General features: G+C 39.4%; 1 protein-coding gene across 15 annotated transcripts in view; it reads right to left on the reverse strand.

Moving 5' to 3' along the window:
* Positions 1-12,767, reverse strand: part of LOC124626087 (NACHT, LRR and PYD domains-containing protein 3) — a 35,062-nt gene extending 22,295 nt beyond the window's left edge. For 9 of the 15 annotated variants that reach the window (XM_053685694.1, XM_053685691.1, XM_053685696.1 and 6 more), the window contains exons 1-5: positions 12,444-12,767; positions 4,442-4,558; positions 2,788-2,898; positions 1,770-1,880; positions 718-828 (exon numbers count right to left, since the gene is read on the reverse strand). In XM_053685694.1, coding sequence (XP_053541669.1) covers positions 718-828; positions 1,770-1,880; positions 2,788-2,898; positions 4,442-4,512 — 404 coding nt within the window. In that variant the 5' untranslated portion in view covers positions 4,513-4,558; positions 12,444-12,767. The remainder of the gene's footprint in view (positions 1-717; positions 829-1,769; positions 1,881-2,787; positions 2,899-4,441; positions 4,559-12,443) is intronic. The other 6 variants (XM_053685695.1, XM_047154513.2, XM_053685698.1 and 3 more) reach the window with 3 other exon arrangements.
* Between the last annotated feature and the right edge of the window lie 408 nt (positions 12,768-13,175).

A 13,175-nucleotide genomic window follows, 5' to 3' on the forward strand; every position in this document is an offset into this window, starting at 1 on the left:
TGTACACCTTCTCACCTCTAGCTCCTAATTACTTATGATTACTGCCAAGCAGCAAGAGTCCTTCAAGGTCACATGTTGGGTTGGGGAAGTCGGCTATGAGAGGGGATAAATATGGTAGATTCACCACCACAATTTCCTCAGACAGTGGTGGTTCCTGTTGCTCTGGTAATGATGGTGGCAGAGAGAGATGAGCTGTGGCTCAGTGCAAAAACAGTGGATCTCACTCAGAACCCATTTGGACACCATCTCTAATCCTCATATGGAGGAATTTGGACACTAGGTTAGGTTTGGGTGTTGCACTGATCTAATGGAACACAACACTGAGACTCCTCTGACCTCTAACCACACGCCCTTTGTGTGTGTCCAGCCGTACTACTTACAGGAACACAAAAGAAAAGTGATTCAGGATGAGTTGTGAAAATGCTAGCTATTAGCATTAAATAAAGCTGTCCTACAGTGGCTGGAACAGCCCAAGCCTGAGTGTTCCGTCACGCCTTGTACAGACAAGCTTCTGGAACGCCTGGGTACAGCTCATTTTTATTCTATCCTGGAGTTTACCAAGGGCTATTGGCAGATTCCCTTATTGACAAACTTTTCCTTTTCTACCCAGAAACCACCGGGGTGCTAACTTTTGCACTCACATGTAGGTATAGCACATACAGTATATTAAACCTACATGACACAAGACTAGAATAAGTGAGAAGAAGAGAGGAATACCTTTCCACAGAGGATGTTCCATCTTTAAAGCTGAGAGGAGTCGACATTGAGTGGTCACTCTTATAGGACACACAGCTGGATACAGGTGAGAGACGCCTTTCCTTAGTTTCACTAGAATGAAGAAAAAGTTGTTTTAGATATTTTATCTATAAATATAGTGATTTATATCTTAGGATGACATTATGTAAATACAGCTACAGAATTTCATACTTCTTTACATATCCTCACTTGAAAGAAGCCATGTCCAGAGCGCAGTCAGTCATTACACTGCACATCTGGAGCAGAGCAGAATAAAGACCTCGCTTGAAGGACTCTCAGGGGCTTGGTATCTTGGCAGTATGGGATTTATATTTTCAACCTTCTGATCAGTAGTCTAGAGTCTTGAGCACTGAGACACCACTGTCCTAACTATGCTAATGTACACTTACTGTTAGAAAGGCTTAATACCCTAACGGTGTGCTGGGATTTAATGACTAAGTGCTTATTAGAACCACTGGCTCCTTTAGGCCAAGACACCGCAATTATGAGCGGCTTTAGAGAGGAGAACACACGGGGCTCTCCTGGATGTGGTGCAACTGGCAAACAGACATATTTTTGGGAGAGGTGCTGTCCAAAGTAAATTTACTAAAATGTAGTAACAGTTTCACAGTCAGTTATGTTCTGTAACTATATCATTAGAGAGAAATTCATCAAATCCATGTTCCAAATCAGATGCCAGAGTGATATAACTGGTCCATTGCTCCTTTATTTAAAGTCTCCAGAGTGCCTAATGGGGTACAGAACTGTGCCATCAACGTCCCAGTGACTGAACATCATGACGTGATCGAGGTATTTAGTGGCCACGTGGCCTGCTAAACTCCTGGTGCCTTACAAGGTAGATAATTATGTGCTGGAGTGCATTATAATGCATTAAAAGTACATGCTCGACTACTTCTAAAACTTCCTTCATTTAACACCATCTCATATCTCATGTTATGAATAGGAAGAACATGAATAAATATGAATAGGAACAAATGAGAGGCTGTGATTTTAATGAGCAGGATAAGGAATACCTTTCCACAGAGGATGTTCCACCTTTAAAGTCGAGAGGAATTGGCAGTGATTGGTCACTCTTAAAGGACACACAGCTGGATACAGGAGAATTTGACCTTTCCACAGTTCCACTAAAGAGTAGAGGAAAAATTGCTTTAGTGATTCTATCTACAAAACACTGTGATGCAGATCTCAGGATGCTTCCTGATTCCCTCAGATTGTATAATTATTAATCAGCTGCTAAAGCAATAATGCTGCCATATATATATCTTTTGCCCACTGACTTCCTGAGTACAGTTCTGTAAATCACCTAACAAGAGAATTATTAGGGGTTTAGAGCAGCATCAAAAATATCAAATGTTGGGGAGGACAATTTGGCCATATCTGATTATTGGGGGGACGTGTCCCCCTCAGTGCCTATGGTGGTTACGGCCCTGTCTGCAGGAACTTAAAATCTGTGTTTTAGAGCTTTCTGTATGAGTCTCTCTGTACACTAGACACAAATAAACCAGAATACATCAACCAATGACAAAAATGTATTGTAAATATTTTTAGTTTAATCATGTTCAGAAAAACTGTAACATTTTAGATGATGATTTAATTCATCTGCTTCAGTAGATGGAAGTTTATGTTCTAGGATACCAAAACAACAAAGTGATAAATCCTACACAGCTAAAAATAAGCTCTATTTAAACCTGTGATCTCTAATTTAGCGGTTTTGCTAAGTTACTCCTGAGTCTGTTTAGATTCAGCATGAGGTAGTGCAAATCAGCGTTTCCAAAACCTTTGTAAATCCGGCAAAAAATTGTTCACTTCATTTTATACAAAAATTTACATAGATTTGAATAAAAACTGATAAATAAAACACAATGTCTTGTGTTTGTACTTTATATAGTCCAGTGTACAGTGGTCCTGAGAAAGCAAACTGAAGATAACATTCTGTAGGATATAATTCAGGAGTTGCTTCTGTACTTCTCTCTCACACTCTGTTTAAACTTCTCAAATCCTAAGTTAGATATGAGGAAGAAAAAGGAATACCTTTTTGTTGAGGCTGTTCCATCTTTAAATTTGATGGGCTCTGTCATTGACCAGTCACTCTTCAAGGACACACAGCTGGGTTCAGGAGAGTTTGACCTTTCCACAGTTACACTAAATAGTAGAGAGAAATGTGTTTTAGCAATTTATTTATAAAACAGAGTGACGATGCTTTTAGATTCCCCTCTGATAACACCTTTAAAAATCCATACAAACAAAACGTCCTCAGTGATTTGATGCAAAGGACTTTGTGAGTGAAGCATTAACTCCAAAGAAATCCACTGAAATCACAAATGCACTCTTTATATACATTGTGCACTTCAATCAAAATCATAATCTACAAAGATGTCATGATTTTATAACCTGTAGCTGCACAGCAAATTGTTTATATGATACTAGCATTACACCGACACAGGGAAACAAAACAAAGCACACATATTTTACTACATCCCACCTGTGTCGCAAAAACCACAGATAAGACCTGAAACTATCCCAAAAGACACTGGAAAAAGGAGAAATATCTAGACACACTGTCTGCACTTACACTCTGTGTGAAAAAGATTTTACACATGTTAAATTTCATTCAGATTATTTGCTATAAAACATCTGGACTCAAATCTGGACTCATCAGACCACATGACTTTTTGCATTGCTCCACAGTCCAATATTTATGCTTACTAGATAATATAACTCTTTTTTTTATATGATTAGCCTCACAGGCCACACAGCTGTTTAGACCAAATCCTGAAAATTGGGTTAGTGCATGTGGAAATGCTCTTACTTTCAGAATTAAACATGATGAGTTTATGATGTGACCAACCGTTTTAAAGATCTCAGACCACAATCATTCAAGATATCAAACATTCACTATTCCGACCACGTTTCTTCCTCAAAGTTTACAATTCACCACTCTCCTTCCAGGTTTTAATAATGTGTTAGACAGTTCTGAACCCAATTCCAGAAATTTCAACAATCTCCCTAGTTGTTTTTTTTTGTTGTTGTTGCTTGATACAGACCAATAATTTTCCCCTTCTGAAACACAGTAACATCTTTTCCACGATGCTTTGAGATAAAAGATAAATAGACATAGATTAAAAATAAAGAACAGTACACATCACACCCTATTATTTGTATTACTGCCACCAGAGGTCTCTGTTTCACCGCTTCCCTTTTTCAGTGATTAGTCTTTTCCTTTATAACTTAACTTTACACATCTGGGCTCTTGCTGTTTTTGTCACACAGAATTTCTGACCAGTTTTTACAGTGTACCATCTGTCTGCTTGTGTTTTTTAACACACCTTTCATAGATAGTTATATTATATTATATTTCCTGCTAGCATGCATGTGAACATAACGTAAAACCCTCACATTTGATATTACCACTGTATGTTGCTAGCTCACTATTAGCTTTGATATTTTGACCATTTAGTAAGTGTCTCACAATAAGCATTATTTTTTAAATGTCTCTCAATATGTTTTTCTAAAACACATCAAAATGTAAATAAAGTCAAAATATTAAGTTCTGTAATGTGTAACAAAGTTGAAGATACTTGGTATTTCTCCATGCGGAACATTTATCTCCTTTATAACATTTAAATGCAGCAAAGATTCTGGATACAGAAATATTTTATCATATGTTTGCATTATTAATGCCTACCTTTGTATCTTGTGCTGCTCCTCCTGTAGACTCATTTCAGAGATTCTGAGTTTCTCACACTCCTCCGACATTATATCAAAAAGTCAAATGTTTTTATAGCATGAACTTAGCTTGATCCTGATGAGAAAAGAACAGAAGAATATGAAATTCTCTTTCTGGTATATAAAAGTTATTTTTATTTGGCTGTAAATTCCTTTAAACGTCTGTAAAGTATCATTTAAATACTGACATTTACTTTCTCTCTCCAACAGCCTATGCTTTAGTGGAATATGAGCTTAAATTACATGGCAGTTTAAGTGAATTAAACTTCTATAAACAGAGAAAGAAAACCTAACCACCAAACAGCAACCTGGAATTTTTTTTTTTTTATTTTAATCAAAAGCTGGTGGGAATCAGTAACTGATAACTAAAACTCGGCATGTGATATTCACTTTAAGAAAATGAGTAAAAATATACACTCTATAAAGAACATCACAAAACCTCCATGTTGTTTGAAGTAAATCACACAAACACTGATCTTCCTTATTGACAGTTTTGACAGAAAATGTATGACATTTCAAAATTAAAGTATTGTACATCGCACTAATCAAATTAATAAACCTATTAATAATCCTATTTCATTCCTATGTTAAAAAAAATACACTTGTACCAATACCATGAATGTTTAAATGAACATGTGAAACATTTTACTAAATTAGTGAAAATGGTTTATATGGAAGATTTCCTATATGTTGCATTATTGGCCTGATAATGTAACATATTTATGTATTAACGTAACAGGACTCTGATAAATTATTTCAGCTCTGTGTTGAAGAAAACACTTACAATACAGGACTGAAGTAAGTCATCAGAGTCGTGTGTTTGTATTAACTCTATTGATACCAGTGTATTATGTCCAACCCTGATCCAACTATAGGCTACTCTGAGGGGAAAAAGTTAAAGTTGTAGCTAATTGTGTCAGTTATCAATAATAATAATTTATACATGTTGCTCTATCACCTTCTGCGAATTTGAAACCACTTCACTCATCACACCTCCCCCTTTTTTTAAAAAAAAAAAAATCACAATAAATTCACGTAAACCAGCCACTCTTCCTTGAAACCTTCCTTGAAACACCGCTGAAAATGCAAAACGTGCATCTGCGATCTCCTACACAACCACAGCAACTTAACTTTATGCAAAATGATCATTTTAAATAAATAAGTAACAAAACCAACAACAATTCACAGTATTTATGCCCTTACGAAAAGAAATGCTACAGGAATCCTGCAGGATTACATTTTTTCTACAGGATGTTCCTATAGGGTTTAGCATGGAGCCTAGAGTACAATAGAAACATGTCGGAATTTCCAGTACACTCGCTGCACAAGGGAGAAATCCTGCACACATCCTGCCAAAATAAAAGCTCCCAAGAATGTAATTTATCCTGCAGGACAACTTATTTCCTGTAAATGAAAAATTAAATCTGCAGGTTATGTAGTCGACAAAATGAATTTAGAAAATGGTAGATCTGTTCTGAGAGGGAAAGTCTGTTCTGAAGTCTTTTAGTAAATATGTAGGTATACTCATTTTAGGATGAGAAGACGTTTTATTTGTGAATGACTCAGTGTTTTAACTAATAGGTCGAATAAATAATTCAATGTGTCCTTCACAATGCACAAAAACACGCTCACTTTTTGCATGCAGGAATTCACCTGTTACTAGCCGTTGTGTGTAAACAGTGGTGCTTGAAAGTTTGTGAACCCTTGTGAAGCATTTTCTATATTTCTGCATAAATATGACCTAAAACATCATCAGATTTTCACACAAGTCCTAAAGTAGATAAAGAAACCCCAATTAAACAAATGAGGCAAAAATATTATACTTAGTCATTTATTTATTTATTGAGGAAAATGATCCAACATTACATATCTGTGAGTGGCAAAAGTATGTGAACCTCTAGGATTAGCAGTTCATTTGAAGGTGAAATTAGAGTCAGGTGTTTTCAATCAATGGGATGATGATCAGGTGTGAGTGAGTGAGCGTCCTGTTTTATTTAAATAACAGGGATCTATCAGGGTCTGATCTTCACAACACATGTTTGTGGAAGTGTTTCTTGGCCTGAACAAAGGAGATTTCTGAGGACCTCAGAAAAAGAGTTGTTGTTGTTGATCATTATGGAAATGGTCACAAAACCATCTATATTGAGTTTTGACTCCACCAATACACAGTCAGACAGATTATGTACAAATGAAGGAAATTCAACATCACTGTTACTCTTTTTGGTTTAAATAATAATCATTATGTTTGGAGAAAGGTAAATACTGCATTCCAGCATATGCATTCTAACTTTATCCCATCTGTGAAACATGGTGGTGGTACTATCATGGTTTGGGCCTGTTTTTCTGCATTTGGGCCAGGACGGCTTGCCATCATTGATGGAACCATGAATTCTGAATGATACCAGCCTAAAGGAAAATGTCAGGACATCTGTCCATGTGGGTCATGCAGCAAGACAACAACCCTAAGCACGCAAGTTGTTCTACCAAAGAATGGTTAAAGTTAATGTTTTGGAATGGCCAAGTCAAAGTCCTGACCTCAAGCCAATAGAAATGTTGTGGAAGAACCTGAAGCGAGCAGTTCATTTGAGGAAACTCACCAACAGCCCAGAGTTGAAGCTGTCCTGTACTGAGGAATGGGATAAAACTCCTCCAAGCCGATGTGCAGGACTGATCAACAGTTACCCAAACGTTTATCTGCAGTTATTACTGCACAAGGGGGTCACAACACATGCTGAAAACAAAGGTTCTCATACTTTGCCACTCACAGATATGTAATTTTGGATCCTTTTCCTCATTAAATAAATGACCACACATAATATTCACAGCCTTTGCCATGACACTCAAAATTGAGCTCAGGTGCATCCTGTAATCCGCACAGACTGAGGTCTACCGGTCAGGAAGTCCAGGATCAAGTTGCAGATGGAGGTGTTCAGGCCCAGTAGGTTCAGGTTTCCAATCAGGTGCTGAGCAATAATTGTGTTGAAGGCTGAACTGAAGTCTATGAACAGCATCTGAACATAGGTGTTCTTTTTGTCCAGGTGAGTGAGGGCCAGCTGTAGGATGGTGGCGATGGCATCATCCATGGATCAGATGGGGCAATACGCAAACTGCAGTGGGTCCACTGAGCGGGTCAGCAGGGTCTTGATGTGCCTCATGACAAGCCTCTGAAAGCACTTCATGATGATGGATGCGTGATGATGAAAGACTGAAGACTTTTTCAGCACAGGGACAATGGTGGTAGCCTTGAAGCATGTTGGAACGATGGTGCTGCTCGGGGAGATGTTGAATATGTCAGTGAGAACATCTGTCAGCTGGTCTGCACATGCTCTGAGCAGTCTGCCCGGACTGTTGTCTGGTCCAGCAGCCTTCTGTGGGTTGACTCTACGTAAAGTTTTCCTCATCAGCCATGGTTCGACACAGCACTTGGTTGTTGGGAGGAGGGGAGGTCTTCCTCGCTGCCACCTCATTCTGCGCCTCAAACTGAATGTAGAGGTTGTACAGTGCATCTGGAAGGGAGATATCACAGTCACAGGTGGGTGATGTCCAATAGTTGCTGATGGCCTGAATGCCCTTTCACATGCACCACGAGTCACCGCTAAGCATGAAGTGACCATGGATTTTCTGGCCGTATGCGCACTTTGCCTCTTTGATAGTCAGGGACAGTTTGGCCCTCACTGTTCTTAGGGCCGCATTGTCAACTGCCCTGAAGTCTCAGGTGCTCAGCAGTGCACGCACCTCCGCTGTCATCTGCAGAACATGACATCGTCAATGCACTTGCACTCAGATCAGAAACTAGGGATGTCACGATACCAAAACTCTAGTAGTCGGTACAGATACCAGCAAAAATACACGATACTCGATACCAAAGTCGATACCACGTTGTGTAAAAATAAATAAATAAATACTTAAACATTAATTCCTTTATTTAAACATTTGAGCATTATAAAAAACAATAGTGGCAACAGTCACATAATAAAAAAAACAATTACAAAATAGATATATAATAAGTATGAAGGCATAAAATGTTTTTTCTTTGAGATGTTCTGAAATGAGGTCTCTGGTTTCGTGTGTATATTCTGGGGATCTCTGTGTACATGAAGTAAGTTCTGCTTGGTAGCTGGTATCTGGTGTTAAACTGCTGAAGCATTTGCTGGAATCTATGCTTTTCTACAGTGTAGACAGGAACTTGATCCATGCATATGAACTCAGCAACTGCCCTATCCAGTTTCCTTGCTTCGTTTGAGTTTTTGTCATATTTCTTGTGTCTTTTTAAGCTTCTCTTAAGGTTAATGTTTGTTGACTTTGCTCCTGACTCTCCTAGTGGACATCCTCCTCTGGCTGATACTGGAGAGAGACAGAAAGACAGAGAGAGAGAGATAGAGAGAGAGAGATTTTAGTTATCAAACACTGTCTGACAATGACTAAAACAGTGGAGTCTACAGGTGCTAAGGTGCACTCCTAAACACACACCTTATACGCTGAATGCAAGCATTAGTTTAAATTCACTGACATAGTCTCAGGCCGAAAATATTTACTAAAACCATTAAAATTAAAATAATTATTTAATCTAGTGACATTAGGCTACATTTAGCTGACAGGACACGGGCTGAATGGAGATGCATGGTGGCCCATTAGGAGGTAGTTTATAACACTGCAATGCGTTAGCGTCGTGAACAAAAAACTGGCTATTGCTAACATTACATGGAGCATAACATTAGCTGGTTTCACGGCCGCAATGCAGCTGCCGCAAACAAACATAATATAGGACCGTCTTTCAGGATGAGGATTAGAAGTTTTACAGTTTGTTTGACGTTAATATGACCTGAAACACACTTACCTTGAATTCTTTGAAGAGATCGGGGTGCCTGTCTTTCAGGTGCTTCACCAAATTCGAGGTGTTTCCTCCCTTTGTTTGAAGTGTACGATGGCATCGTTTGCACACTGGCTTCAGAGCATCAATTATATGTTTGTTTTTATCCACCTCAAATGTGAAGTATTTCCATATTCGACCCTTGCCTTTTTTTCCTCTCAACGAGACAGGGAGCAGCTGAATTTGTCGCCATAGCCATCTTTTGTAGTTTTTCCCCTTGTGCGTAGTTGTTCTTCTTTACCAATTGTGGACCGACTAAAACACTTGCGCGTATTTACTGCCCCCTTCAGGTTCGGATGAATCGCAACCTCTGTACTTTCGGTACTTTCAAAACAACCGGTACCAACAGAACTGCAGAAAAACAAGTACCGTCACGTTTTCAGAATGTTGGTACCGACTTGGTACCGAAGTATCGGTTCTTGTGACATCCCTAACTGAAACACTGTCCCCTTTGGATGCCCAGGGCTCTTTGATGCCCAGGGCTCCAGCTCACTGCATCTTTAACAGAGCCTGCTCCACCACCTCCTGTTGCCCCAGGGGTAGACACTGTGGCTGCTGACATATGAGTGCAGCATCCCCTGTGTCAATGTCATGCTGCACCAAGTGTGTTTGCCCCAGCTCCCTGTCATCACATGCAAAGCAATCCTGAAATTCCATAAACAGCTGCCACAATTGTCCCTGCTGCCACATGTCAGGTCTCCGGAGCTCCTTTGCATTATCTCCTGTAGAGCTGCCATGTTCCTCCCCTCTCCCCCAGGTGAAGACCCCAGCCCCTTTTCCTCAGTCTTTTGGCCATGTGTGTGGTGACAGTGGCTTTGGTTGGGACATAGTGGGTGACTCTACTCTGTCTTTCGGTATGTATATTAAGTCGTACATTAAGTCGGCATGTCCAGGACCCAGCTGTCAGTCCATCTGTGTGACAGACTTCAGGTGGCCTCATCCTTACCAGCTGACCACTGTTGCAACTCAGTGTGGCCTTGGCTAGGTCTAACTGACAGCCATGGTCTCTCAGAAAGTCCAAGCTCAGAATACAACTGTCCTGCACTTCAGTTATTCACACAAGATGCTGAATGTTCTTGCCCCCCACAGTCAATATCAACAAACCTCTCCCTTTCATGGGAGCTAGCCCACCAGCCACTGTCCAGAGCTGAACCATTGTGCCCTCCAACTGTGTCCCTTCTGGCACCACATCTGGTGAACCACTGTAACTGTAGACCCTGTGTTAACTAGAGCTGTGCATGAAATTCCCTCATTACAGATGGGAATGTGGCAAAAGTCTGATATGCCGTTCTGCCCACCACCACTATCACAAGTTCATCAGGCCTGGCAGTGAGTTCTGGTGACGCGCGGGATATTGGTTTGGAGGGGTCTGCAGTGTCCCGCCTACTGTACCCCCTTTCTGATTGCCACTACTTTAGCCTGGTCAGGGCATTCTCTAACCAGATGACCCAGGTGACCTAGATGACCACACCCCCAGCAAAGACAGGTTTGTGTTTTCTGTCACATGGGCAGAGGCACAGCCAACCCCCGAATCATCTCTATAATCTCATCCAGCCACTCTGGTTTTTGTGCTGCCATTTCACTGCTTACAACTGCCCTGACGTTGGTGGTGGAGTCCTTTGACGACCACGCATGGTCATCTCAACTGACATTTTTCTCTCCAGTGCTAACTCCAGGGCCTCAGACAAATCATGTGGGCATGCAAGCTGTGTATGAATGCGCAGCTCTGCTGGGGAAAGGGCTCTGATGAACTGATCGCGGCATGACCCAGATTACTTGCTGCACTCACTCCGGCATATTCATCATCTTCCTCCATCTTACCACAAACTGAATTATCCATCTTCTCCAGCAGCAGACAGCAGCTGCGTGGCTAATGCTCAACCTTAAATCAGCGAGTGTACCTCACAGCTGTCTTCAATTGTTTTACTTCTCACAGCATTTGTAGCGTTCTTCGACAAGGATGCAATGCTGTTGTCGGCCACACCCGGCTTGTTTCAGAGAACCTCACCAGAACAACGTGAACTCCTCTCTTCTCCCCCTCCCCAGAGCCCCTCACACACTCTCACACACACACGGAGTGGGACCTCCTCCTCACTTGACCCAAACATTTAATAACAGTTCCCCAACATTAACTGAAAAAAGTTAAATCTTTTACAATAAACACATTATTTCCCTTAAAACAATATCAACATTCTGAACACGTTACTATATATATATATATATATATATATATATATATATATATATATATATATATATATATTGTAACGTGTTTACACACACACACATATATATATATATATATATATATATATATATATATATATATATATATATATATATATATAATGTGTGTGTGCATATAATAATAATAATAATAATATTTTCTTAAAATGTTTTTAGTAAATGTGTTTTTATTTGGTTTTAACGCTTTATAGTGTAAATATAAAAACATTTAGCCTGTAAACTCATAAATACTGTGAATCGCTGTTTGCTCGTTTTGTTACTTTATTTACAAGTGAAGTTGTTTTGGTTGTGTAGGAGCATATAATTATAATAATAATAATAATAATAATAATAATAATAATAATAATAATATGAATTTCAATAATATTTGGTTGTGTAGGAGCTCGCGGACGCCCCTCAAACTTTTCAGCTAAATGTTTTATCAGTCAGGACAGAATCCAATAAACAGTAAAATATATCACATCCTCCGATCTGACACGAATGGTTTAGAGATCCTCCGACATTTCAGCAGTTCAGTCTAAAATGGCGCTCTGTGTGTGTGTTATGATAGCAATCCCCTTGGGAAGCAGCGTTGTGTTTGTCTTTATTGCTGCTTATTGTGTTTGTTCGAGAGAAAGAAGGAAATACAGTAGAAATAAGTCAGGAATTGTTCTAATGAATATTAATATGATTAATTCTCTAACAGACAGGACACACAGGTCCGTTAACTTCCCTCAGGATAAGTTACTGCGTCACACCGCGTTAGTGAATAAAGAGTAGAGTGTGTAAGTTTAGACAGAAAAGTTCTTCATTTAGTGAATGATCCTAACACTCACATATTACAGCTTTATATTCATGTACTCACTGCGATGTGTTTCCCCGAAACGACCTGCTGACTTTCACTTTCAACTGATATCCAGAGAAGGAAAGGAGGAGTTCCAGCTGCTGGTCTTGAGCTCAGTTCAGTTCAGTAAGCTTCACTGGCGTGACCGTAAACATGTAGAGAATTCCCAAAGCATTCCATGGAACAGAACTGTGATTAACAAACATTACTTATAACACTGAGTGTCCGAATACAAACATGGAGAGGAGAGAATATAAATAAAGCGCATATAAAAAATACTGGCAATTTACAGTGAGTCTCTCTCTCTCTCTCTCTCTCTCTCTCACGCACACACACACACACACACACGTCTTTTTACACCGCCTGATATGGGGGGGGGGTCTGTGACTTATTGTTGGGATGTCTGATAGGCTGTTTGGATTGCCTTCAGTGGGATGTGGTTTTAAGCTGTTTATTCTAAATTGTGTTCTTTGGCTTGAACTAAAGTGACTACATTTTGAAAAACACGAGGAAATAAAATAAAAAGGATTGAGTGAAATTAACCTTTTAAATAACATTAATAAGCATGGTTTGGGGAGGAACGGAGTACAAGCAAAAACGGAGCAAAAAAACTGTATTTCTTTCGTTCCGGTTCGAATATATTGTAATAAATGTTGAAAATAACAATAACATGAATCAGTCACTATAATAAGACAAATAATATAATAATGTTGCATTTTTGTTACTATTCATTTATTCCGTTATTTGATATCT

The sequence above is a fragment of the Ictalurus punctatus genome, chromosome 14, assembly GCF_001660625.3.
Source record: "Ictalurus punctatus breed USDA103 chromosome 14, Coco_2.0, whole genome shotgun sequence".
NCBI lineage: Eukaryota > Metazoa > Chordata > Actinopteri > Siluriformes > Ictaluridae > Ictalurus > Ictalurus punctatus.